Source organism: Parus major, chromosome 3, assembly GCF_001522545.3.
Source record: "Parus major isolate Abel chromosome 3, Parus_major1.1, whole genome shotgun sequence".
Taxonomy (NCBI): Eukaryota; Metazoa; Chordata; class Aves; order Passeriformes; family Paridae; genus Parus; species Parus major.
Genome location: NC_031770.1, coordinates 30,739,511 through 30,765,506, shown reverse-complemented (window position 1 = coordinate 30,765,506; position 25,996 = coordinate 30,739,511). Strand labels below are relative to the sequence as shown.

The window sequence follows — 25,996 nt, the reverse complement described above, 5'->3', positions numbered from 1 at the left end:
GTGTCCGTGTGATCTATTCAGCACCAGCGACAGCAGTGCTGTGAGCAGTGTCATTACAGCTGGCATTGGCCCCTGCCATGGTAGAGGTGAGCTCAGGAGCTTGCTTCTGCCTGCAGGTGTAGAGGGAGAGCAAAGCTTGAAGCCTGAGTGAGTTTTGTGACATCTGCACAAGGCTGGGGTTCTTGGCCCCCTCGCTCAGGTTGCACCTTTGGAGATTGTTGGTTGAAATCTTCTGTATAAAAAAGCAAATAGTTACTTTGCCTGTTCTTTCTTTGGGTGGAATGATGTCAGATGACAAAAGCTTGATCAATACTTGAGACTTCAGAATGTTGCAGAGTGACAGAGGTTTCCATAACCGAAATTTTTCATGGGTTTGTGTGAAACCCGGCACCGTTCTATGGTAAAGGCACCAGTGCAATCCTTTTAAAAAGTTCTGTTGCTGAAGTTCTGCCTTCTACTCACCATGAAAGACCTAAGAGTAGTTTTTTCAGAAATATGGGCTGTCACAGCTGAATCTGAGTGCAAGCAGGCATGTTTGCCAGCAGCTGTGAGTGGCCTCTTGCCCTCCTTACTGCTGCAGATTGCTAGGATGCTCCTCCCTTCCAGCCTGAACACTTTTTAGGATGTTACTCCATATTTGCTTTCTCTCCTACCAGAGGTGGCCACATTTCAATCGTGGAAAAGTACTTTCTCATTGGTGTGATTTATAAAGCACTTGAGAAGCACTTCAGAGCTCCTTAGGCTGTCAAGTGTTGTAGCGGGAATTGTCATTACCCAACACAGACCTTCCCAGCTGCAGAAGGTCTGTTTCTTCATCTTACAGGCACACCAGGAAGCTTGTGCCACCCTGGTTGAAAAATTGGAATGTTGCTGTTGGTCGTTACTGGGAAGAGGGGAGAGACTCATGTGCAGTGGGATGAGCGGTGGTGAGGGGTTCAGGTGGGATGATATCAGAGCTGCCTGTGCTGATGGGGTGGGTGCAAAAGCTGAGGAATGTGGAGAAAGTCACCCAGACTCTTACTTCGTGCTCCAATAGCACTCCCTGGGAAGTGGCAATGGTAGGGGTTGCTCCCTGTTGAAAAAGTGGAATGCTTGGCTGACAGTTGTCCTTTGCCACTCTCCCCCATGTCCAGCTGGGCTCTGTCTGTCTCCCAGGGAGGGGCAGAGCATAACAAAGGGAGGTGAGGGTGACAGTTGCCTGTGCTGCATGACTGCCATCCTGTAAGAGATCCCAGCCTCTGCTCTGCCTGCTGAGGCCAGGAGCCCCATGGCATCTGCTGTTTTGTCTCTGTCCACAGAGCTATAGGTACCTGTTCCCCTTCCCCTGCCACTGCAGCCTACTGATTACTCTCTTGTTTTCTCTCTCCTTCTCCCTGGTCCCCCGGAGCAGCAGCGGCCAGTGAAGCAGTCTCTCAGCAAGTCCCTGTGCCGTGAGTCCCACTGGAAATGCCTGCTGCTGTCCCTCCTCATGTATGGCTGCATGGGAGCCATGACCTGGTGCCATGTCACCAAGGTGACCCGGCTGACCTTCGACAGCGCTTACAAGGGCAAGTCCATGATGTACCATGACAGCCCCTGTTCCAATGGCTATGTCTACATCCCCTTGGCTTTCCTAGTGATGCTCTACGTGGTGTACCTGGTGGAGTGCTGGCACTGCTACACACGCAATGAGCTGCAGTACAAAGTAGATGTGGAGAGCGTGCATGAACGTGTGCAGCGGATGCAGCAGGCGACCCCCTGCATCTGGTGGAAGGCCATCAGCTACCACTACGTCCGTAGGACCCGGCAGGTTACCCGCTACCGCAACGGGGATGCCTACACCACCACCCAAGTGTACCATGAGCGGGTCAACACCCACGTGGCAGAGGCTGAGTTTGATTATTCCAACTGTGGAGTTAAGGACATCTCCAAGGACCTCATTGACCTGGAGAGCTACCCAGCCACACGGCTCCGCTTTACCAAGTGTTTCAGCTTTGCCAATGTGGAGTCTGAGAACTCCTATCTGACCCAGCGAGCCCGCTTCTTCACAGAGAACGAGGGCCTAGACGACTACATGGAGGCCAGGGAGGGGATGCATCTCAAAAATGTGGACTTCAAGGAATACATGGTGGCCTTTTCTGACCCAGACAACCTGCCTTGGTACGTATCTCACTATGTCTTCTGGGTGGCAGCTTTGCTGACCCTATCCTGGCCTCTGCGCGTACTAAATGAGTACCGCACCTCCTATGTCCATTACCATGTGGAAAAACTCTTTGGGTTCGACTATGTGGCAGTGACACCGGCTGAGGAGCGGTCCTTCTGCCGGAGGATGCCCCGTGTCAACACAGTGGACAGCACCGAGTTGGAATGGCACATACGATCCAACCAGCAGCTGGTGCCCAGTTACTCAGAAGCAGTCCTGATGGACTTGGTGGGGCTCTCCGGCTGCACCAACTACTCTGCTTGCCGCTACGGGGGCTACCGGCAGAACTGTGAGCGGTGCCACAGGACTATAAGCAGCTCCTCCATCTTTTCCCGCAGTGCTCTGAGCATCTGCAATGGCAGCCCCAGGATTCCCTTCAGCAGCAGCCGCTTCTCCTTGGGCCGCTTGTATGGCTCACGACGCAGCTGCCTCTGGCAGAGCCGGAGTGGCAGCCTGAACGAGCAGAGCTGCCCTACTGAGCAGACACGCCTCTCCAGCCAGGTGACTGTGGAGGAGGAAGACCCCCCTCCTTATCAGGATGCCCTCTACTTTCCTGTCCTCATTGTACACCGTAATGAAGGCTGCCTGAACCACGACCACCGTCATCTCCATCGCAATGGGTCCTGCGTGGAAACCTCACTGTGAAAGCAGAAGGCGGTGAGATCTCATTGTCTGTTGTCTGGCCCAAGACAGCACAGGATTTGGGGAGAGGAGCACAAGGGGGAAAGCCTAGGAGGACATCAGGATGGAGTGGGCATGGCATCCTGCTCTGGCAGCCAGCAAAATCTTCCCCTGCTGTGGTTCTGACCTCCCAGAGGGGTGAATACTGATGCTCCCCCTGACATGGCACAGAACTCTAGACCAATCACCACATGCAAAAAAGAAAAAAAAATTCAGCCAAACCAACAGCAAAACCATAATTCACGGTATTGAGACCCAGAGAGGGGAATAAAACGACAGGCCTGATGCAGGCAGGGGGTGGCTTTGGCTCCCAGCCAAATTAGCTCCAGGCTGGCATGTGCTCCAAGGAACCAGCAGCTACCAAAAACCACCCTGATGCACCTCTTCTCACCCTGCTTCCCATACTGGAGTGAGACTGCTCACAGGGTGGAGGAGAACAAGCCCCTGGGAGCAGGGTGTTGCTGCCTGTGACAGAAGGTTATGGGTACCTAGGCACATAGTGCTGAGTGGCAGGTTAGAGCAAAGGCTGAAATCCATGAGTCCACCTCTTCCCCTTCCCCCTTGACCATTCCCCACCCTCCCCACTTATTTTTTTAGACCATGCTCCGACTGTTACTTTGTTCTCACTGCTGGGAATGGCATTGCCTCCAGAGGATCCCAGGCTCAGCTCCTTAGGAAGCTTCAGTGTGCCAGCTGTGAGTCAGCATCTGCTTGGTAAAGAGTTTTCTGTTTGGGCATGCAGCACCAGGGAAGGGATGAATGTGCAAATCCAGATGGAGCAGAGATCTGCAGTGCTACTGATGTGTTTGCTGAAGGAGAACTCAGCTGGAAAGAGAAAATGGGAGGCCCCTGGTGAGCTGGGGAAGGGGAAGAGGATGGCACTGGGACAGACATCATGGTATCAGGTGGCGCGTGAAGTGGCTGGGGACCTTCCTGGCTTTGAAGTGAGTCCTAATTGGCTCAGCATCAAGGAAATCTCTGATAGGTTCAGCTGCAGTTCACCTATTGATAATGGAGCAGCAGGTTGGTGCATGTCTGCACAAGTGAATTTTGCATGAGATTCAGCTGGGCTCTGGCTGTGGGCTCTGAGCTGCAGGCTCCTGGAAGCCTCATTTAGGCACAGAGCTCTGAGGGGATAGGAGGGACAAATGCAAAAGCATGCTGAAACATTAGGAACTTTGGCTGGAGAAAGGAGGATCAAAAGGATTCTGTTTCTGTGGGGCCCCACTATTGGTGCCGGACCAGTGCAGGAGGCATATGCCAGGAGGGATGCTCTGCAGAACAGAGACGAGGAATGCGTTAGAGGAGAACCTGATTTAAACTAAATGTTTTCAATGGCAGAGGTGTTTGGAGGGAGGTATAAGGCTGTGAGAAGTGAGGTCACTTCTGTGTAGCTCATTAGCTACTGGGTTTTTCTGCCTTGCTCTTGTCAGGGCAGGTTGCACTGAGTTTTGTGCTACCCCTTCTACCCTGCTGGAAAGGATCTCAGTGATACTGGGCAAGGATCGTTCATGTCACTGAAGCTGCAACAGTGTTTGCAGCATGCAGACACCCACCTTTTCCACTTCCAGCAACACATCCTCAGATCTCTTTTCTTCTCAGAAAAGCTGTCTCCTTTTCAGTCAGCCCTTCGGGGAGTACATGCCTAATCAGCCAGTGATTTCTGGCTTCATGAGTCCACTTGAGTCCAGACAGCACTACTTCTCAGCTTCACCCTCCTTCCCTCATCAGCTGTGGTGAAAAAAATCTAAGAACAGCACATCTTGGGTGACAAGGACAAATCCACTGGCACCTGGGCATTTGTGCTTGGTGTCTGACTCCCCATCTGCTGCAGAAGGTCAGAGAGTGAGGTATTGTATTTAGTCCAGCCATCTTCCTCCTGACAGGTATAAATGAGGGGTCTGTCTGTCTCTCTCATTGTGCTGATGTACTGCTTTGCCTCCCAGGTCTTGAGGAGGCTGCAAATATACCCATGTACCACATTGATCCTCTTTTGAAAGTCATCTCCTGCTGGCAAGCCTGTAGTGGTCAGCACCTGTTGACATTTCATTTCCCCCAGAGCAATCTGTTCTGCTCTTTATGCCCTGCATATCTCGTTTAGTGTCTCTTGCCCTTCGAGTCAGCTTGTCATCCTGTGTCTTGGGTGCTAGAATACAAACAACAGTGCTTTGAACAGGAAATTTTTTTTAAATCTCACTCTGTTTATGATTCTGTCTTAGCATCTGCCCTTACTTTCACTACCAGAGCTAGATGCTGGCTTAAGGAAGAGAGTATGTTGGAGGACAGAGAAGCATAAGGTCTCTGGTATAGGCACATCCCTCTGCATTTTGTTCTGTTATTTTTGGCATAGATTCAGACTGGACGAAACCAGCCTTGGGATTTCCTTGCTTAATAATGACATTTGGTTTGCTGTGCACTAGTGCTTCTCTCTTCAAGGGCTTATTGTAAGCCAAGGCCAATGTGGAGTGTCCTCCTGACTCCAGGGAGATAATGGTGTGTGCTTGTATGTTGGAGTGAATTGAGACAGTGGAGCTGCAATGGGTCATTAGTGAGGAATGAGATTCCTGCTTGTCCTTCCTGACATGTTCTCTTTGAAATCTCCTGCACATTGCTTAAATTAGGCAGTAATGGCTCATATTTCTATCTCCAGTCTCCAAGGTGCCTTGGACAGATGGATTTATCTAAGTTTTGGCAGGCCTTTTAGCTTCCTGGGGCACAGACAGTCTTCCAACAGGGGCAGATTAGTAGGGTCTCTGTGCCCCCCAGCTTTTGGCACCTGCAGCAGAGTTTCAGACACCTGTCCTCAGCTCTTTCTGGAGCTTTCCTTGAGAATGCCTTGCATTCTTCCTCTAGCCCCATTTTCACCTATGAAATCCTACTATGGAGGTGGTCTATCCAGGTGGACAGGTGATCTTCTATCCAGATGATCTTTGAGGCATGGCTGCTCTTCTGACCCACAGGACACATACAGTCTTTCTGTTACTGAACACCTTCCCCATGTACATGGTGCCAGCTGCAGCCAGGTCCCAGCTGTAGTCCCAGTGCTACTGTCTGTGGCTGGTCTAGACCCACAGTACCCTGAGAAGTGGGACCTCTCTAGTCAGTGTTCCCCACTGCATGCCAGGATTTCTCACAGATCCCATCCCTCATATTCTTGGCCCTGCTACCCAAATGCGCCTGGTAGAACTTGCTCCCCTGGTTCATCCTATTCCATTCTCCCAAGGGTGGAGACATGCCTCAAGTTCAGAAAAGGGGGATGGTGCACTTGGACATGGTAGGGCAGCAGGACTGGGCAACACGGACAGGAGCTGCCTTGTGGCTTGACAGAGAAGTATGGTGGAGCTGAAGATGAGAAACTGGAACTGGATTTCATCTTGGCATGTCTAGTCAGTCAGGAAAGTTCAGAGCAGAAAACTGGGCTCTTCTTTCCATCTCCTGGCATGGGATACTGTCAGCAAAGAGGGTTTCCTCCTGAGTGTTGGTGAGAGACCACAGTGCCCTGGGCCAAGGACGACTGCTGTAACTCTCCTTATGTCTCAGATTACGAGCGCCAGATACCTAGAGATGGCCTGTCCCTGTTCTGGCACATGGCCAGAACATGGTGGAGTAGTCCCATCTTCTGGCACATACACATCACCCACCACAGCTCTGGGCTGTGCAGCAGTCAGGTGTCTGCTCTTCCTGAGACTTGTGTCTGCTCTCTGCCTATCTGTCTTGGCGATGATGATTCCTTTGGCAGGTCATTTGATGGCCCAATCTGCTCCTCTCAGGATAACCTTCTCCCTTATACCTGAGTTCTTCCTGCTGTATCTTAATCCCATTACTTCTCCTCTGTTGACTGGTGAGTCTAATTGGTTCTGTTCTTTTTTCTCATAGCCTTCCTGACACAAGTAGGCCTGTTTTCTATAGCCTTCTCTTCCACCAGTCCCAAAGTCTTGACCTCACTTGCCAGACCGTGGCTTGAGTGGTGTTGCAGAAGTTTTCACTGTGTAGCAAGTATGTCACTCTTGCTCTAAGCCTAGCCTGGGAAAGAGGGCCAAAGATGCAAACAGTGCCTTGATCTGTCAGGGTGGCTGTGTCCCCGTTTCTGGTGCAGATCTCTTCAAAGTGAGCGGAGTATACAGCTGGCTGCTTACACAAGGAAAGCAGTACAGTACGCATCACCCTCTGGGAAGATCAAAGCTGGGTTCTTGTCAGTGTAATGGGGGCAATAACTAGAAGGATCTCTGCAGTCGGATGGCTTTGGTTTTAATCATACATGATTCAAACATTGCAGTTTTCCATGGGCTGAGAGTCAGGCTCAGTATTGCACTTAGCAGCAGACTTTCCTCATACACCAGAAGGAGGGAGGCAGGAATGCTACCAGCTCCTCTTTGTGGCCCTTCATGCCCTAATACAACCCAGAAGAGGGCTAGTCATTATTGCTGCAAGGCTGGAGAATTAGTTTGAGCTATTTGGTGTTTCCCATTGCTGTCAATGTACTTGTCAGATACTTAAAAGCTCTCCAGCTTTTCTGAACTGGAGAAAAAGAGAGAGAGAAGTGTGTGAGAAGCTCTGGATTAGCTGATCATCAAGACACATCACCAGACATTTATCTATCTTTCAGCACAGTGTAAGCTTCCCACATAGTGTCTAGCACCTCGCTTGTGCAGAACCAGTCGATGACACCAACGAGCCAAGTGGTATTTCTTTGAGCCCTCTGTGTGTCATGTCTCACTCCACACCAAGAAGAGAGGTTTCAAAGAGGGCTCTCAGGGTAAACAGCTGTAGGGGCGTTCATTAGGATGGGGAGATGGAATCTGAGCCTATGGCCAAGGCCAGGCCTTCCAGGCAAATATACATTATTAAGGCTGGGGAAGTAGCTGTTCATCTATTGTTGAACAAATGCACCCCACTTCCTTTCTCCCATAAATTGCACATTAGAGATCCATCTGGTCCATGCCCTCTTTGTTGTCTCTTCACTCAAGAGGCTGCAGAGTTGTTTAACAACTGATGGATGCCCATGCAGGAAAAGATTTATTAAGTGGAAGTTTAAGAAAGTTAGGTAGCATCCGATGCCAGTAAAACAGCACCTGCTGATTTGCAGGTGGGATGAATAATGCCTTTTAAGCTCTTCTTCCAGCCTTTCCAACTACAGCTTCGGTACTGCTATCTCATGTCACCAGGGTGCTGCCATTATCGGGGTACAAACTTGGCTGCAGTGCGCTCCTACTCTGCTGCAGTCACTGTAGGGGCTGGGTCTGAAATACTACACCACCACCAAGACGGTGTGTTACCAAAGAGCTGTAAGTCTCAAGTTGGGATATGTCCTTCTGATCATGTTTCATTCATATTGAGTGGTTAGAATAAAGTCTATAGGAATATGATCTGGATCCAGGTAATGTCAGAAATGAAACACAGTGATAGCTCTATCTGGTGCTGCTGCCTCCTGTGATGCACTTGGGCCTACACTCTCCACTGAGCCAGGTATGCATGGGGACCAAAGGTTGGTTCATTGGACCTGGGACCCTAGGGGGGACTTGGGGCTGAGCCTGCCTAGGGCTGTTTTCCCTGTGGAAATTCTGGAAAAAAGTGGGAAGGGGTTACAGTCACACTTCAGGTAGAAATTAATGGGCTATGTTCCTTTCTAGTGTAATTTTACTTTGAAGCCACTGGTACTATACTAATGTGAGGTTGACTTAGCAGCTCCTCAGAGGGGTCTGTCCTTGAGTCCAGAAAACATGATCTGTCACAGTGTTGCTTTCATGCATAGATTTTGTGTTGGGACTTGGCCAACATGAATGAATGTTGAATATCTGTAGTTTCTACAAGCAGTGGGTTGAATTGTTCTGCTCTACTGCCTCTATCACAGCTGCTCTGCCAAGGGGAACATTATGGCCATGGATGTGATCTTGTCAACTCCCTCAAAAGCAAGCTAACAAGCAAATTGACCTCCATAGCACCTCTACAGCACTGGGAGTGGAGCCTTCTCCCACAGGACAATAGCCTTTCTGCCTCTAAGATAAAAGAGGTCTCAAGGACAGAACTGAACCTGCAAGACCCATGGCCTCATGGTCTGCCCTTCTTCCTTCCCTCCTTACCTCATGTCTGTCTTGGGGGAGGGACAGTTTCCCTGTGGAGTTCAACAAGCTCCTCTTCTGCAGCTCATAAACAGGCTCTACTAACAGGTATATCATCCACCTATGCAACTCTTCCAGAAGCTGCCAGATTTTCAGGAGCCCATTACAATGTGCAGCATGGCCATCCAGCACTGAAAATAAGCACAGTGGCTGCTGGAAAGCTAAGTGGGTTTTATTCCTCCCCCATTCCCCAGGAATTTTTTTTGTTGGGCCATTTTGTTTGTTCGTTTGTTTGGTTTTTGTAAACTTTGTTTGGGGGAAATGAAGCTTGTGAGAAATTGGTGCCCATCCTGAACTATCTTCCCCAGTCCTTGGAACTCTGTGAATGGATGGATCACCTACTGTGATTATAATTTAGTGGATTTTGTAGAACAAAGTAACTTCACCCACAGATGCATGAGGTTCTTTCACTCTCCATCAGCACAAGCTGCTTCTGCAATCTGAGCTACTCACATTAGTGAAAGAAAAAGCCTAGTTAGAATGTGGTGAGATGATGTAGTACTTTGTATCAGTCCCATGGTCCCAATGTCCATTAGCAGCGCTGTCAGCTGCTGTGACATGAATTCAGACTTTGGATGGCAGCCCATGAACCAGTCAGGGTGAAAGTTTGAAAAATCCCAAGCCTGAGTCTATGCACATTTCCAGAAGCAGATGCAGAGGCAGGATCAGCTGAAAGCAGGCATCACCTGCTTGGCCCTGGCAGAAGCCAGTGGGCTCTGTTTGTGCTGCACCTGGCCCCCAGGAAGAGCCTGTCCCCAGGGGCTGAGCAGAGGGGAGCGAGAGTAGCGCTGTGTCTGATGGAGCAGCACTGCTCAGCTGACTGGGGAAACAGCAGTGACAACTAGACCCCAAAAAACAGGATTTCACTTTGGAAATGCCAATGGCTTTTTCAAACTGAAATACAACTAGAAGGCCTTAACAGCTGTGAGAAGTATTTCACATTGCTCTGCCTTGCTTAAAAAAAGATAAAAAATTGACAAAGATGTGGGTTTAAACTCTCCACTCCTTCCATCTCTGTTGTTAATGTGCCATGCTGGTGGAGAAGGAATGCCCAAGGCAGATCAGGATGGTTGCCCTTTGGCTTTGCAGTGTGGGGTAGGTTGATCAGGAATAGAGGCCAGAGTTTAAAATCTTTCTCTGCCCCTGGAAGTGTGACATAGCCATCCACCCAGATGTGGCAGGGTGGGGTTCTGCATGCTCATGCACAGCTGGAATATGTGGCCTTGTGGAGGGTTGATGTGTTTGTGGCTTTTGATGTGGTGACACCCATCCACCTTTGCAGCAAGGGCTTTTCAGGGTGACAGAACATTGCTTTTTCGTCATGAGAGGAAACTCCTGACCTGGTTTCTGTGAGGAGATGGTGTGAAGTGTCACATTTGCTGCAGTGAGTGGCAGGGAGCAGGGATAAAAGCATGGAGCAAGCTGTGTTTGAGAACAAGCTAATCCATAAACTGGAGAGCTGCCAGATCTGCTCCCTGGACAAAGCTTTCCAGCTCTTCTCACTCTTCCCAAACCCAATGTGCAAACTGTCATTCCTCTGAGTTAGCCAAAGCATTCCCCTCCCCTGAACTCAGCAGAGGCTGTACATTTACATCATTTTGGTCCCCTCCATGCTGGGCGCCATGGGCCAGCTATGAAATACCAGCAGATGCATGATGACCACAGGCATGCTGGTGGCCAGACCTCACCATATCTTGCCTGTGCACAGCCTTCCAGCAGTGCTCCCTGCCCTTGCTGCAGAGCAACCACAGCACATCCTGGCATCACTTTGGCATCACTTTGTGCTTTCCCTGAGAATTTCACAGCACTTGTCCTAAGTTAGAAAACAGAAGACCTTGGTGTTTTGCTGGTCCTGGTGTCCAGACTAGGGAGGAGAGGAGAGGTCAGCTGTTGTGGCAGTGGAAGACTGGGGCACAGCATCATGGCGAATGCAGCATATCTTGCTGAAGAAGTCTCCAAATATGGGCTCTGCTTCTCAGCTGAGGCTGAGGGCAGCTGACAGAGGACAGAATAGGATGTGAATGCTCAAGCATTGGGAGGAAGAGAGCTGGTTGAGAATAGCTGTAAAAGGCTTTGCAAAGGTGGTGGTTTTTACAGGAGACAAGGCAAAATGGGGCAGGAGGATGTGGTGCTGGAGCAATGGTGCTGCAAGGCAGGGAGAGTGGGGGAAAAATGGAGCAGGGCATTTGATAGAAAGGCTTGGGATTAGAGTGGGCTTTCAAAGCAATCTGTGCATGCTCTGGCTGAGGAGAAAGGCAGGAGGTATTCCTAAGCTGAGGTGCCCAGGCCATGTCTCACTGCATTGTTGGAGCAGCAATGTTGCCTCCAAGCCCAGCACTGACAGCTTGAGCACGTGTCATCAACCACAATGGCTAATGCAGCCACAAGGTGTAAATGTCACTAATGAATAAATTGCCTTGTGCCTTGGAGAGGCTAATCCATCACAGCCAGAGACAGGGATCTGACAAGCCTGGCTATTTCAGGCATACCCTGTAGGGAGGAGGAATGCTTAATTTCTGAGCCATCCCCTCCACCTAGAGAAGCTGATGCAGGGCTTGGCTCTATGCCACTTCCCATCTTCCCAACCACATGAGCTCAGGCTTCATCCCTCTTCACTGCAACTGAAGAAGCATGGAAGGATCTAGATTAGCCAAAAGTGCCCTGTCAGTGGGGTGGTACATGGGGCTAGCTGCTGATTGAGTTTGGAGGGAAGCTGATGGACACATGGCACAGATGCTGTAGGGGTGATGGAATGCAGTGGTGGGTGCCCAGTGATTGGGAGAGCTTGTGTTAGTTGTTGGGGTGTGTTTCAGGCCAGGAATGCTTGGCACTATGTTTTAGATGTGTGCTGTTTCCTCCTCAGCCCACTTTGCTGTCCCAGAGGTAGTGCACAGGACCCCCCTGTGCTGTTGAACCCCAGCCACCAACACCTTGGCTGACTGTGCAGAGGGCCAGCAGACACCAAATGGGCAGGGACAGCTCAGCCCAGACAAATCCAGCTCCATGGGAGCAAAGGGAGGCAGAATACAGCAACCATTTCTGTGTACAGTCTCTGCTCCATCCTTGTGGCAGCCTGTTCCTCCTCCCCAATTCGCTGCTCAAAATTAACCTGCCATTGTATTTGTGGCATATGCCAGTGTGACACCTTGCAAATCGATGCCTGGGTCTCTGTGAACAGAAACCGCCAGGCTTGGGAAGCTGGCCACTGTCTCCTGCTGCCATGTGTGCTCTGCTCAGAGCAGCGGAAGCTGGGCTCACCATCTGCTGTGGGAGGGAGCCAGCTGGGTGCCCCTGCTCCAGCCTGATGGGATACCTGCTCGCACAGCCCAAGTGCATTCCCCCTCATGTTATTCCCCCTTGTTTACCTGCCAGCCACCCCTTTTCTCTCACCATCTCTCTGGCACAGACCCATGGGTGAGGGGATGCTCCCGGCTTGATTCTGCTGAATGCTGCTGATGCTGTGTTGGTGGGTGGTGGCAGTGCCCAAGCTCATTCCCTCCTCCAGAGAGAGGCCCACAGATGATCCCCCCCCCACTCAAAGCCTGCCAGTATCTTGGAGATAGATCTCATGTGAGAGTTAAGGTATCTATGCTAGCCCTGCACTCAGTACAGAGTGATCAGCTAGTTACCTACCCTGTGGTAGCTGGACCTGGAGCTGACAAGTAACCCACCAACAGCAGGAATGTTCACACTCCAACAGTCTGCTGTCGCTGTTGCTGTCTGGCCAGAGTGCGTGACATTTGAAATGGTTTCAACCCTTGCAGACTGTTGGTTTTGGGTGTTGGCAAGTGGTGCAGGCTTCTTGGTTTGGACTTTGCCTTTTGGCCAAGAGATTGATAGGAGAGAGGGCAAAGAGTTCTCCAGGCAACAGCTACATGTCCAGGCATTGCTGCGCATGGCAGCCCAGGAGTGGGTTTGAAGGGTGCTTAAGTGATGTTAACAATCTCAACAGTTAGCAGGAAAATGAGCAGTGAATATCCTGGAAAGCAAGTCAGAAGTTTTTCTGATGATGATGTTTTCCCAAGCCCTTTTCTTTCCATCCCTTGTCCTTACTGGCTCTGGTGGCCAGTTCCTCATGTGTCTGCTAGCATGTCTGCAGGATCTCATCACTGCCCACTAAGCATGAGCTTTCATTGCACAAGTGGCTGACCAGCTGCAGCCCTGTCCTTGGAGCTACAGGCTGGCTTGCTTAAGACCAGGCCATCCCCATTAAACCCCCACCCTCGCTGCTGGAGCTGTTGCTTCATCAGCCTGATGCTGATCTGGGTCTTTTCTGCTGTTTCTGAACATGAGTTCTCATCTCATTGAGGTGTGTCATCCAGTGAAAATATTTTGTAAATGCAAATAAAAATAAATAAGTATATTCAATACCTCGGTCTCGAGGATGGGAAACAAGTAGTGGAAGATGCCCTGGTAGGGAGGTTTCACAGCTGGTACTGCTGGTTAGGAATTGTTCTGGATGTAGCCCCTGTAGCATCCATCAATATTTGGGAAGGGAGCTACACAAACCTGTGAGGGCTGAACCCTGTCAGCATCCCTTGTGTGGCCCATGCTGTCAGGGCAGCCTCACACTCCATCCTTTCTGATCTATATGGGCATGAAATGGTGCAGGTAAAGGTCCTGTCGGCCAGGGGCCAGTGGCACCATCAGTGTCTGTATCCATCAGACAGGGCAAGGCAGAAGCGGGTACATGGTGAATAAATTCTTTTGTGAACACTGGGAAACGGTTTTTACTTTTCAACTCTGTCAATATGATCTAGCTCTGTCTGTCTCTCTATATATGTACAAACAGTATATCACAATGTTGCCTTTTTTGTTGGAAATATCAAAGATTGTAAACCAAATCAGTGTAATAAAAGTTTCAGATGATTCACTGAGGTGGTTGCCAGCACTGGGTCTGTGAGCACTGGTGTTGGGTAGGGCTGGGGGGTATGGGAGGCTCCTGCATTGCTGAGGGTGGGAGGGGATGAAACTCAACCCACTTGCTTAATTCCCTAACACCTCCTGAGCAAGGTGGTCAACGGACCAACTAATTCATGTATGCGCCTTATCCCATCCTCAGGTGACTACAGCCTGTAGAGCAAAAAGAAGCTGCTCCATTTTGCTCCAAGCCCAAGGAAGCTGTACTGTTTCCAAACTTGTGAGCTATGTGGGCCAGCAGTCCTGAAGGGACTCCTCTAACTTGAAGTTATGCAGAACACAGGTTGCTTTGGACAGATTTGCACGGAAGAGCGCTACTAGGTAAGGTAAGCAGCTGGTTGTAAAGAATTCACCTGTTGCAAAGCAGGCTAGCACTGATCAAAAGCAGAGCAACCCAAAGCAGGAAACCATGGTGGTGAGATGTCTTGATTTATTGGATTTATTTATATTTATTTTTCACCGCCCATATCCAACTGCAGGCAGATTTTAGTATAAATACAAATAGATTATTGAGCAGAGCAATAGCCAGAAAAAACTGCTAAGGAACTAGAAACAACATTCCCTCAATCCTTCATGCCTCTCACATCCTCCTCAGCAAAACCTTAGTTAGGTCTGGACTAGATCATTTGGGTGGCAGAGACTTCATCTTAGCTGCTTTACAGGTGAAACAATATTCAGTTGCCTGAACTAAGCTTGCTGGTGAAGCATATAAAAGCATCACAGGAGGTGAGCAGTGAGAGAGAGGGCTTAAGAGGCAGATTTCTCTGTGGTGCCTCTACAGTGCCTTGAGATGTGATGTCTGTCTCCAGTTAAGTCACAGGTTGGATGATGGGGGTCTGGGAAAGGCTGTGGTGGCAGCCACAAGTTAAGTGTTTTTTTCAGAAGAGCAAATAAAACCAAGACCCTGAAGTAAAGTGTTTCCAGGACTGCACACTCAAAGCTCATTGCTCCCTGGAGCACTTTATTCAGAGGGATTCAGCAGTGGGGTGCTGCAAAGATCCCAGCCTCACCACTTCCCGATTGGCCCACACAATTTCGTGAATGAGGAAATCAGTCTCCTGTTCCACCTCTGCATGGCGGAGATCAAGCTCAGTCAAAGTCTTGTTGTTTGCCAGCCCTTCAAGCAGCTGCTTCCCACCATCCTGCAAAAGCATGAGAGGGGATGGTTAAAGGAGGACATCCAAAACAGAAGTGTATTACTCCTTTTCCCTCCTCCCCAGGGCAACTTCTGCTGCTGTCAGTGGGAGGTCCATGAGATGGTTCCAAAAGCAATAAAAGCCTCCACCCAGGTCTAAAATGTTGCTTACAGGAGAAGTGCAGAGGAGGAGTGTAACCTTATGCAGCTTTCTGTGATACGACACATGCTAATGACTCCCTCTGGGTACCATGTCAGGAGTCCTCAAGCTCATGCTGGTTAATAACACATCTGGCAATTATAACCTGAGAGGAGTCTGCTCCCTCCTGTCCCCTGGTTCCCAGCTTACTGCTGGCTGGGGACAAATGGATTAGAGGGCTGTTCCTCATCTTGGCAGTGATGAGAGCCCCCGAACTGGCAGTTTTCTGTCTGGTTGCCATTTCCCAGGCTGGGTTGGCTTTCCTGAGGGGAATATCTCATGAAACTGAAGACCAGCCTGCATGAGACAGAAAATGTGATGTAGCCTTAGGGAGGCAACCCACTCTGAGGAATTTCCCTCCATACATGAAGCACTGTATTTAGGGATGTGACAATTTGAACTTATTTTCTGCGGTTGCTATTCCCTTTCAGGTACCAAATATGCCTTCTGCCCCTTCTCCTCCATCTAGATGGTCCCCTCATCCCAACACCCTGTCTCTTAGCCTTTTCGCCTAAAAGGGCAGAGCAAAAAGGACTGGGAAGAGGTCTCTTTTTAATGGGGTACAGAGGTCAGAGTTGAATGCATTTCTAGCAAAACACTAAATTTTCCCAAAGATAATGCTACCAGCCACCTTTTGGGCTGCCATGGAACTTCACAAATGGGTGACAGGAGACCTCATCAGAAGAAAGATGCTAAGCACAGAGATTGTTATTTACTAAACAAAAATCCTTCTATCCTTTCCAGCCTTTGCTCCCTTCTATCATTAAACTCAAATGGTTTTGCACATCAAGGACCATAAAACTCAGAACTCAGAAAAGGTTTTCTGCCATCATATTCTTTTAAAACCCTTGTCAAACACATTGATGCCAATATTCCTGCCAGCAGGGACAGCTGGTCTTGCTGCCTCTTTATTTGACAGTGAGAATAATTGAGGCAGTGCAGAAAGTTTAAAAGCCAGCATGCTTGCTTTTGGCTGTCTAGTTTCAGATTTCTAAAGCTCTTTTTAATCAGCAGAAGAGAAACAGTCTGGTTTGTGGGCATGTTGCATACTGCAGCTTTTAGGGATGTAGCAAGATCTGTGGATGTTCTTCTGTCTAGAAAATGTAAGCCTGTGTTTTAGGAGCCACTTACAAGCACACAGACATGACATTCCTGACCCACCACACTGCTCCAGGGCTGCAGGGTGAGTTAAAGCTCAACAACAAAGCCTATTTTCTAATAGTCTCCTCTGAGCATGTGATGGACAGGAGAAATTCTGGGAAGGGTGACACTCTCTGTGTGTTGCTGAGTGACAGACAGCACAGCAGATCCGAAGTACAGAGGATATGCATGAGACCCTCATCTCATGCTTCCTATCATTAACTACACTCACGTGTGCGAAACGTCGATGATTCTTCCCAGACATGCTTCTGTGTTTTCAGTTTCCTGGGGGAAATCCCTCTCTGCCCAAAACCCCAAAGCCAGATTCATCCCTATGAACAGAGCTAGATGTAACAAGTGAGGTAAATGCATGTTCATGCAGAGAAGGTGTCCTTCTCTTTCCTGACATCTACTACAGTCTCTTCCCTGCTCACAACTGATTGTTATCATAGCAAGAATGCAAAGTGAGGGATCTGCTGTGCAAGGCCACCACAAAGGCTCACAGACTGAAGGGAGAAGAGGCTTCTCTTACCAACCCCAGGTGGTTGCATGAGAAGTTGATGCTCGTCAGAGTGGTGTTCTGAGCCAGGACCTGGGAGAACACTGCCGCAGTTGGCTCTGACAGATTATTACTTCCCAAATGGAGGGACTTCAGGCTGGTGTTGGTCAGCAGGGCACGGCCAATCGCCTCCCCACCTTTGTCCTCTACGAAGTTGAGGCGCAGATTCAGGGAGGTCAGGGTGGAGCTCTCAGCTAGGCCTTGAGCAAGAGCCTGAGCCCCCAGGTGACAGATCTGGTTGTTACACAGATTGAGGGTTTCTAATCGGCTGTGGCTGATCAGCTTTCCGAGAGCTTGTGCCCCATTGTCCCGGATAAGATTGTGGGACACGTCCAGCTCCAACAAGTGAGGGTGATCCTGCAAGTTACGGGCTAGGAGCTTGATTTTGTCATCATCCACTTTGCTTCGTGTCAGCTTGAAAACCTGTGAGCATAAAAATCAGGGTCACTAAAACAGCCAATGCTTTGGACTGAACTTTGTACAAGATCATCATGGAGCTAAACCTGTGTTCCACCGGACAGGATTTATCTCCCTTCACTTCAGACATCTTTAGCTAGCAGGCTCAAGTAGTTGCTTTCCTAGTGGGCTGATACTTCCAGCAAGCAGGGCATGCCACTTATGTCCCATGCCTACTCTAGGGAAAAAGGGTTTGTGTCCTGGAAATGCCTGTTCCTCTCTGACTGCACAAGGTCTCTAACTGGGGGCTAAATTAAAGCAAGATAATGCTGTCCAAATGTCTGCAGCAACAAGCAGTGGAACCCGCCCCTGATCACAGTCAAACCTGTCTTAATGAACAATGCACCAGTGGTAACCACAGCACAATGTCTTGTGTGGCAAGGGCATCTTAATAGCCAAAAGAGAGGTAATTTCTCTTCTGGAAGCCATATTTCCCAAAGTATGCCAATCTGAGATGTTCATCCAGCTTACTCTGGCTCCACTTTGGATAGCAATGCCCACTGGTGTTTTGGAGGGGCTGAGTATCTGCACTGCAGTTGCCACAGAGCTGAAGATACTGTTAGTGCATGGGAGGAAAATCCCTCATTGCTCTAAGGCAAGTGTGAGTGTTTCCTCACACTGTTCTTGGGGGTCTTTGCTCCTCTGGGAGAGGCTGACATGCATTTACTGAGCAAAACTACCAAAAATTACTTATGAAAAGCTCCCTCTGGACTTTTCCTCTCCTCCCTCACGGAACTATATGAGTGTGGATACTAAATGCAAAATGCAAGCAGGGAACAGAGCCTGTGTGGAACTATGTCACACAGGCTTCTCACTCTGGCCTGGGAAAGCATGAGAAAGAATCCAAACAGTCCTTGGTAAAGGACAACAATCTTTGCAGGTGTTGTTTAGTCAAGGGGTGGTGTTCCACTTAACCAATGCTGGTGATGTGTTACTTTAATGACCAATGAGAGTTTTACCTCTCGGACCTACTTGAACATATCTACAAATGAAGATCAAGAATAATAAACTTTGCTCTCTTGGACAATGCAGCTTAGAGAGTCATGTCGTACTGCTTCATCGTTCCTAATATAGTGCAACATATGAGGAGTTAAAACAGTGGAGTGCTTCTGCCCCTTACACTACAGGTAACAAGTTTTGTGGGAGCAAGTATTTTTCTCACGGATACTTTGACAACCCATTCTAACAAGGACGTGGCAGAGCAAGATACTCAGCACTAGGCCTGCAGGTTAACATCTCTGCATTCTGACAGTCTGTAACTTGCAAAAGGGTGCTACCAGCAAGAAAAACTGGTCCCTGTATTTCTATCCACAGACAATTTTAAGATCTAGCTGAGGGAGTAAGGTTCAGTTTGGGTATATTACTTTCAAGTTATGGCACATCTTCATGGCAGCAGCCAAGTTGGAGCAGTCCAGCTCAGTGAAGTTAAAGAGGCTCCACTCAAAGTTCATACCACAGCTCTTCACACCATAAGTGAGATGAAGCTCTTCAAGGTAAGGGAGAGCAGTAATGAGATCTTTCAGGTCATAGTGATGTGTGTAGACCTCACCAAGTTCGGCATCATCCTCTGTGTCAGAGAGGTCATTGCTGTCCTCCTTTTGATCCGCCCGCAAAGGTGGCAGGAACTGATCAATCTCCAGTTTTCGCACATAGCCTTTGCAGAGCGGGATGAGCTCTAGGACCTGTTTGGGGTCTGTGGTGTTAGGGATGAAAATCTTCAGAATATTCTCCAGGTGGCGTTCAAAGAACATCCGTTTCCAGCTGTCTCCATAGTTGGAGATGTCATACACTTGCCAGCGCTCCATACAGCACCTCTTCCAGTAGTCCTCATGGCTTACTATGTTGGCAGTCACAGTGAGTGGAAGGCTGGTCGAGAGCCTGTCCACCACCTTCTTTTGGTGCTCAGGCAGAAGATAGTTCAAAATAGGGTTCTCTGGAAGAGATAAAAAGAATGAGAGGTTGGTCTGGGCATAGGAACAATTGCTGGCACTGTGGTTCTGCCTGGGCCCCTAGCTGTGTGTCCATGCCCTCCCATCTGCTGATACTGGCTCTCTCCTCAGCTGCCAGAAGCTGGAGCAGAGAGCTAAGCTAGCAGAAGACATGTAGGATTCATTTATACATTTCCATATACAATTTCTAACTTTTACAATGAAACATCAGCGTAATTGGGTTTGCCCTCATAATAGTTGGGAACTGCACCAGAAACTGAGCTCCCCATTTAAACTTAGTTTGAATGCAGTTTATATTCAGAGCAGAAATTCTGCTCCCAAGACAACTAATTCAGTCTTACAGTGATGGGAGAGCTTGACCTGCCATTTGCTGAACTTTCTCCCTTTTGGTTTCTAAGCATATTGAAGAACAGTATTAGAGAACATGTGTGCTTTTCATTCAGGTCCTCATGCCTTATTTATCTTAATCCAAGCATTAGTCTTACCTCTGTTCCTTTTTGCTGAAGCACACTCCTAGCTTTTAGGTCCACCTTATTTAAATAAAAGTTCTGCTTTCCCAGGTACTCTTCCCTGAGTCTCTTTCCCAATGCTTGCCCTAAGTCTCAGCTGTCTTCTCTGGTGGAAGTGCTTTGTGGCAAGAAATGCCAGAGGAAAGCCAAGTATATTCACACCATAAATATTTGGTTACGTGTACACAGTTGTATTGAGTAACGTAAATCATCAGTGGAGATACCTATCTGTGCATGGGAAACCAGATTATCAAACACTAAGTGGGGTTAGCTTATATTTCCCCTATTTCTGGGGCATTCCCTTCCTAAGGACATAGACAGTTTTAGCACAGCCTCTTCCTGGAGCCTATTTTCCAGTGTCCCACAGCTAACACTACAATGATCTTCTCTGCAAAGTCCCATGACACAAACAGAGGTGGGACACATATGGGCAGGGCTGGGCTAGCTTCACTCAGGCTCACTCAAGGCCCCACTGTGGGCAAGGTGCAGCCTTACAGCTCAGGTAACAGCATAGGGTCCCCATGAAAATGAGCACACTGCTTTTATGCATGCACAGTGCAGGTCCAATGCATTTGTCATCAAACTGACTGAACAGGCTGCTAGGACTGCAAAGTTGTCCCAGCTCAGACTCTCAAGTACCATCAGCTCCTGGCATAAGGCAGCACTGAGCTCCTCTGTACTGTCTTACAGTCCCAGTGTGGACATAGCCTCAAAACTATCACTGGTCTTTGCTACCACTTCATTGAGTCAGCCAAAAAGACAGGTAGACCCCCTTCTTTTCCTCCTCCCAGTCAGCTGTCAGGTGAGAAACCCTTCTTCTATTTTGCCGTGTTTCATCAGTCGACCTGCTTCAAAAGCACATTCCCTTCCTGAGGATGTAACTTGTCACATCACCACCAAAAGCCATGGAGAAGGGCTGAGCCTATGAGTACAATACTGAGATGATAGTTCCTCTGGGCAGGGAGAAATTCTCAATCTCTTTGTACAGCACTCAGTACAACAGGACTTCGTCCTCAAGCCAATCCTCCATACTCTAATGTCTGTATGAATCAAGAGCAGGAAACAGCAACTGCACAGCCCCGGTCATGGTTGAGGTGAGTCCAGAAGAGCATGGATGGAAGAAGGTATGATAGAACAAGGTCAGTACAGAGTCACATCCTGGACTGCAGCCCAGAAGACTGCAGCCATCCCTGGAGTGTATATATAATACACACTTAGTAACTAAACAGTTTGTTTAACTGGCTGCCCAAGGGGATATTTCTCCCCATCTGTTCCTTTGGCAGGGCTGGGTGCCACACTGTCTTTCAGATGCATCTGCCTGCCTTGTTGACCCTCTGCTCTCTGGGACTGACCCTCTCTACATGTGTCCTAGACTAAATGCGCTCCCACTTACTTTCGAAATTATGAACAATGTGCTGGAGGCAAAGCTCAGTGAGGTGGGGGACAGTGACCAGGGACCAACTGGGATCCTCAGTGATGCAGCGGCGTGTGTAGAATGAGCCATCAGCAAGGTTGGCCTGAGGTGGACATGGTGAGGAAATGGCTCTGCTCTTGTCACCAGCTGCTGGCTGCTGCATCCTTGCTCAAGACCTACTTCTCCTTCAGAAAAAGCAAGAGGAAAACTCCTTGAGAGTCACCACTACGTGGTTACCTACAAAAGAAAACAGCAGCTTTAGAAGGAAGCCAGCAATATTAATGGTCAGCTCTCCTGTAATGCACTTGCTCTTTTGTTGCTATATTTTATATATTAGTAAAGGCCTGTCTGCACAAACCAGCCTTTGAAATAAGTCATGATATTAAAAGCTAAAGTCCTTGAAACCTTCCTGCAGAAGAGAGAGTAAAGCAAAACAATATTCTTGTGTACAGGAGAAAAAATGTAAACCTGTGTGTATTAGCCAATGATAATTTGCTTAGCCTGTGGACCCTGTAGAACCCTATAAAAGGTGTGCCAAAGATAGAAATAAATGGCGTTCACATTTACTTCTGTGAAGACTGGTGAATAAGCTGGTGGTCTCTCAATACTCTTTGTCTGCCTCCTCTGCTTTGGACTGGAAGCACTGTAGCCAAACAACTATAACTCAGCCTCATCTTTATATCGTGCCCTGTGCAAAGAGATCTCTAGGTACCACATGCAATAAGGAGATAAAAAGGTGGTGTTAATTCAGAGTGCTGATGAAGAGGATAGACAGGAATTGATTGTTTATTGTCTTTTCCAATAAAAGTAATAGGGAAAGCTGGCAGGAGCTAGGCTTAAAGCAAAGGGTTCTTCATACAGACTGCAGGTGAACTGGGGAATTCCTTGCCACAGGATGCTGTGTATGCTAGGAGTCTGTGCAGACTCTAAGAAAAGTCCATGAAGAGAAACCCTTTAAGAATGATGAAATACACAGAAGGCATGTGGCTCAGTGTGAGTAGCTGAACACACCTGGAGGTGGGGAGAGTGCTGGAGGAAAGAACACACACTTGCATTGTTTTTCTACTCTTCTCCAGGTGTCTGCTTCTAGCCACTGTCAGAGATGGGTTTCTGGGCCAGCTATCCCCTGGTTTGATCCAGTATGCCTGTTCTTATGACTCTATAAAGACAGATGCTTTACAGATGAATACATTATATGTGTATTCTTTTCCTGCTTTTCTCTATTATTTTCCCACTGAACTCCTTCCAAATATCCATTAACTGATAAGATGGGTCAGACCTGTTCAGACCTCACTGAGCCTAAGCAGATATGAGCTAAAAGAACCAGCCCAGAGCAGAAGGAAGGATGCCTGGTCCTATCAACATTGCAGAGCTTTCCCGACTGAAGTTTTCTATTTGCTGTTTTCTATTCCAACCTCAAGGCCAGCACTCTCAGAATTCCACATGTATGGTTATTGCCTGGAAGTCCTAATGGTTCTCTAACCAGCCAGTCTGAAAGAGGCAGAAAAAACACCAGGAAGGAATCATCCACTTGAGTTCTAGGTTTCACAAGAGCATCTACATCTGGTGAGCATCCCCCAGGGCATACAGACCCATGTTGATCCTTACTAGGGCTTACTGGACTTAACAGGGCTGCAGCACAGGGCTGGGCAGTTACAGGCTGCAGGACACCTGAAAGAAGCATGAGGCAGAGGTGGATGGCAATGTCAGAGGAAAGAACACCTTCCTGCAAGACCAAGAGGATATCTCAGGCCAGTGGTGGCCTTGCATCACCATAGCGTCAAAGGATCCTGTGGAAGGATAACTGCCATATTCAAAAAGCATCTGTATCTTTGGCCACCATATTCCTCACCTGAAGAGTGGTTTCATCCCAATCAGCTCCTCCTTTGTAAGGGATATGACCCAGACAGTGGTTCCTAGATGAACCATCTTAGTCCTTCTTTCCCCTGCACAAGGTTGCTCCATTCACCTCTGCCTTCCCAGCTGGTGCTGCTTCTGTCAGCACTGCCCTCTCCCTAAAAGCTTTGGAGCTGGCTTTGCCAGTGTTACCTACTCTGCTCCTTCCCCCTCCACTTCTTCCCCTGCCAAAAGGCAACTGAGGAAGGGTTGCAAAAGAGGGAAAGGGAGGAGATCCATGAAATGCTGAGGTCTAGAACAGAGGAGCAAATGATTCATGCTGCAAATACGTCAGCAAAGTCTTCTTCAAATGCATTTGAGGCAGGCCTGAGAGTGACTGTCAGGAAAGGGTGGAGATGGCAGTGGAAAGGCATTCTCTGGCCCAAAGCAGGAGGATGAAGGGTGCCAAAGATAGGGAAGCTGTATTTCCTGGAGGCAGTAGTGTACAGATGACAAAGATAAAGGCTGTAGAAAAAGGGAGCCTGATCTGATGAAGGGTGGATGTGGAAGGAGAAGGAATGAGTGGTGGGGAGCTGTGAGGATGTACAGGGAGTCCTTTCCCTGCAAAGGTCCTTGTGCCCTAAAGAAGGTGCTATGATGATGGGCCATCTTTCAGGGTGAAGAGACATGATTCTCCACAGCACACTAACCCAGCTGAGACCAAACTCCTGGTGCTCAGTGGACTTCAGCTGAAGGGCAAAACACAGCTAGAAGGCAGTGAGGTGTCATTAATAGAAGTGACTGGGAAAATTGTTTTATCTTTGCTCAGTCCTTTGTCCTATTCAAAAAGCATGCATATCATTTTGTCCCCCAGGCCAATTACAGCTGATTGGAGCTTCTGATGGCTTTCCCAACCTTTTGGAAATAATCAGTGAAGATCAGCTGTTGGGGAGAGACAGTGCAGCGTTGGTGGCCTGGATTATTTCCTGTCTGTTCCAGCAGATGATCTGATTGCCTGTTTACCAATGGCAGATTGATTTTCAGAGGGTAGGTAACCCATGGCACATGCAGAGCTGCTGAGTGGGTTCCAAGAGTCGAGACAGGAGACACAGCTGCCTTGAGGCAGAGCTGCCGAGGCTGCTGAGAAGCTTTTCCTTGATCTGAGCCCCAGAGCAAGTCAGCTCAGCTGTTTCCACCATGCCCACTTGTCATTCACTACAAAGCCAATAGGAGCAAGGCTGCAAAGCGTCCAAATCAACCCCATGCCTGTGGTGCCAAGTCTGACGGTAAGCCACTGCTCCAAATACATCCATTCCCACCATGCCAGTATGGTAAACATGCCTGCCAGGTGCCCTTACACCAGGGGAGGGGCCTCCTTCATTGCTCACCCTCTCTGCCTCGGCTGTGGGAGTGTCGCCCAGCCAGAGCTAAGACTCTAATCCACTTTCCAGAGCTGGGTTTGCTAAGCACCTATTTAAACACAGGGGTAGTGCTGTAATTCACTATCAATAAACCAAGTCAACACTGTTAATGCATGCTCCTTCCCACCCACTCTACATATACATCAGTCACCTATCCTAAAAAGGCTTTATTAGACAGTATACAATAAACAGAGCCATGTAGTGAATTCCCAGTTTTTGTCATTTAACACCCAGATCAAACTGGAAAGTAAATAATGCTAGAACTTCTTAAAAAATAAAGGAAATCACGCTTCCCTTCCCCAGGAGGAACTGACAGAAATCTGCTCTCACAACCAAATTATGCTACTACTAACATGCCTAGCAAACCTTCTTCAGCTGAACCTGTTTTGATCTGGAAATAAAAGATCTTGCTCTTTTCATTCACACCAAATCCCAGAGAGACCAAAAAAAGAAGAACTGCATGGAAACTGGTGACCTTTTGCTGAGGCACCTACCAGCATTACAGAAATCCAAGAAATGGAACAACTGTAATCACTGTGCTAACTAGAGTGTTTGTAAGAGCAGGATAAATTATTTCTGAGGTGGTTATGCCCCAGCCAAGACTGCATTTGCACTGAAGCTCTGTTGCCCATTAATTGAGGAAGCTCTTATGCCACTGCAGCAGTTCTACAGGTACACTGACCTTAATGCTCTTACCTGTAGTCCAGGCAAGTGATCCTGAGTCTAGCTTAACACCACTGATCCCACTGACATCTGTGGGGACTTGCAATGCTCTGTGGCACTCCCAAAGGCTAATGCTAAGTGTGCATTAGGACACTGTGTGTAGGCTAATCCAGGGCCTGAGACACTGCAGTGGGCTTTGAGAAAAAACAAAAGAAAACCCCAAAAAACCAAGACAAACAAAACAAACAAACAAAAAACCCCCAAAAGTTCCAAACAAGGAATCTATTTAGCTTCAGGTAAAATGAAATTTGTCTGTAATGGAAGATTGGGCAGAGTGAGGCTAGCTGTCCGTTTGGGAATACGGTTAATGTCACCGCTGTAATCCTGGCAGTGTGAAGGGCCAAAATTGTGGTCCTGGATCTCTGTCAGCATGACCTGGGAAGGGCCACCGCCCCAATGGGATGTCAGAAAAACAAAAGCCTTTTCGGACTTGAGCACTGGCCACCGCAGCCCCGGCCACTGCGTGCAGCTGGCTGTGCCGTGCCAGCCCCCGGAGGCTCGGAGAAGGGTCCCTTCCCCAGTGGGGCAAGGAGAACGCCTGGATGCTGCTGAACGCGGCGGCCCCCGCCAGCTCCAGCAGCCCAGCTCCATGGGATGCTGGCCCTGCGCTCCCCCCTGCCGGCCAAACTCCTCTCCAGAGACCCCGAGAGGGAAGGAAATTAGCGCGGCCGCTTCGTTACGAGTTACGAGTCAGACCTGCGAACCGCCGGGGGAAGAGCCCGGTCACGGGCGCTGGGTGTTCCCAGCCCCGAC

The 25,996-nt window shown here is 48.7% G+C and overlaps 2 protein-coding genes across 2 annotated transcripts; one reads left to right on the top strand and one right to left on the bottom strand.

Moving 5' to 3' along the window:
• The first annotated feature begins 77 nt into the window (after positions 1-77).
• Positions 78-13,859, top strand: TMEM151B (transmembrane protein 151B). Its single transcript, XM_019005877.1, has 2 exons — positions 78-86; positions 1,391-13,859. The coding sequence occupies exons 1-2, from the start codon at positions 78-80 to the stop codon at positions 2,825-2,827; spliced, it is 1,446 nt and encodes a 481-aa protein (XP_018861422.1). The 3' UTR covers positions 2,828-13,859.
• Positions 13,860-14,377: 518 nt separating this feature from the next.
• TCTE1 (t-complex-associated-testis-expressed 1) lies at positions 14,378-21,493 on the bottom strand. The gene is made up of 4 exons (XM_015621372.3): positions 21,243-21,493; positions 18,756-19,324; positions 16,909-17,358; positions 14,378-15,044 (listed from the first exon to the last, which is right to left on the bottom strand). Exons 1-4 carry the CDS (start codon positions 21,424-21,426, stop codon positions 14,868-14,870), a joined length of 1,380 nt encoding a protein of 459 aa, XP_015476858.1. The 5' UTR covers positions 21,427-21,493; the 3' UTR covers positions 14,378-14,867.
• Positions 21,494-25,996: the final 4,503 nt, after the last annotated feature.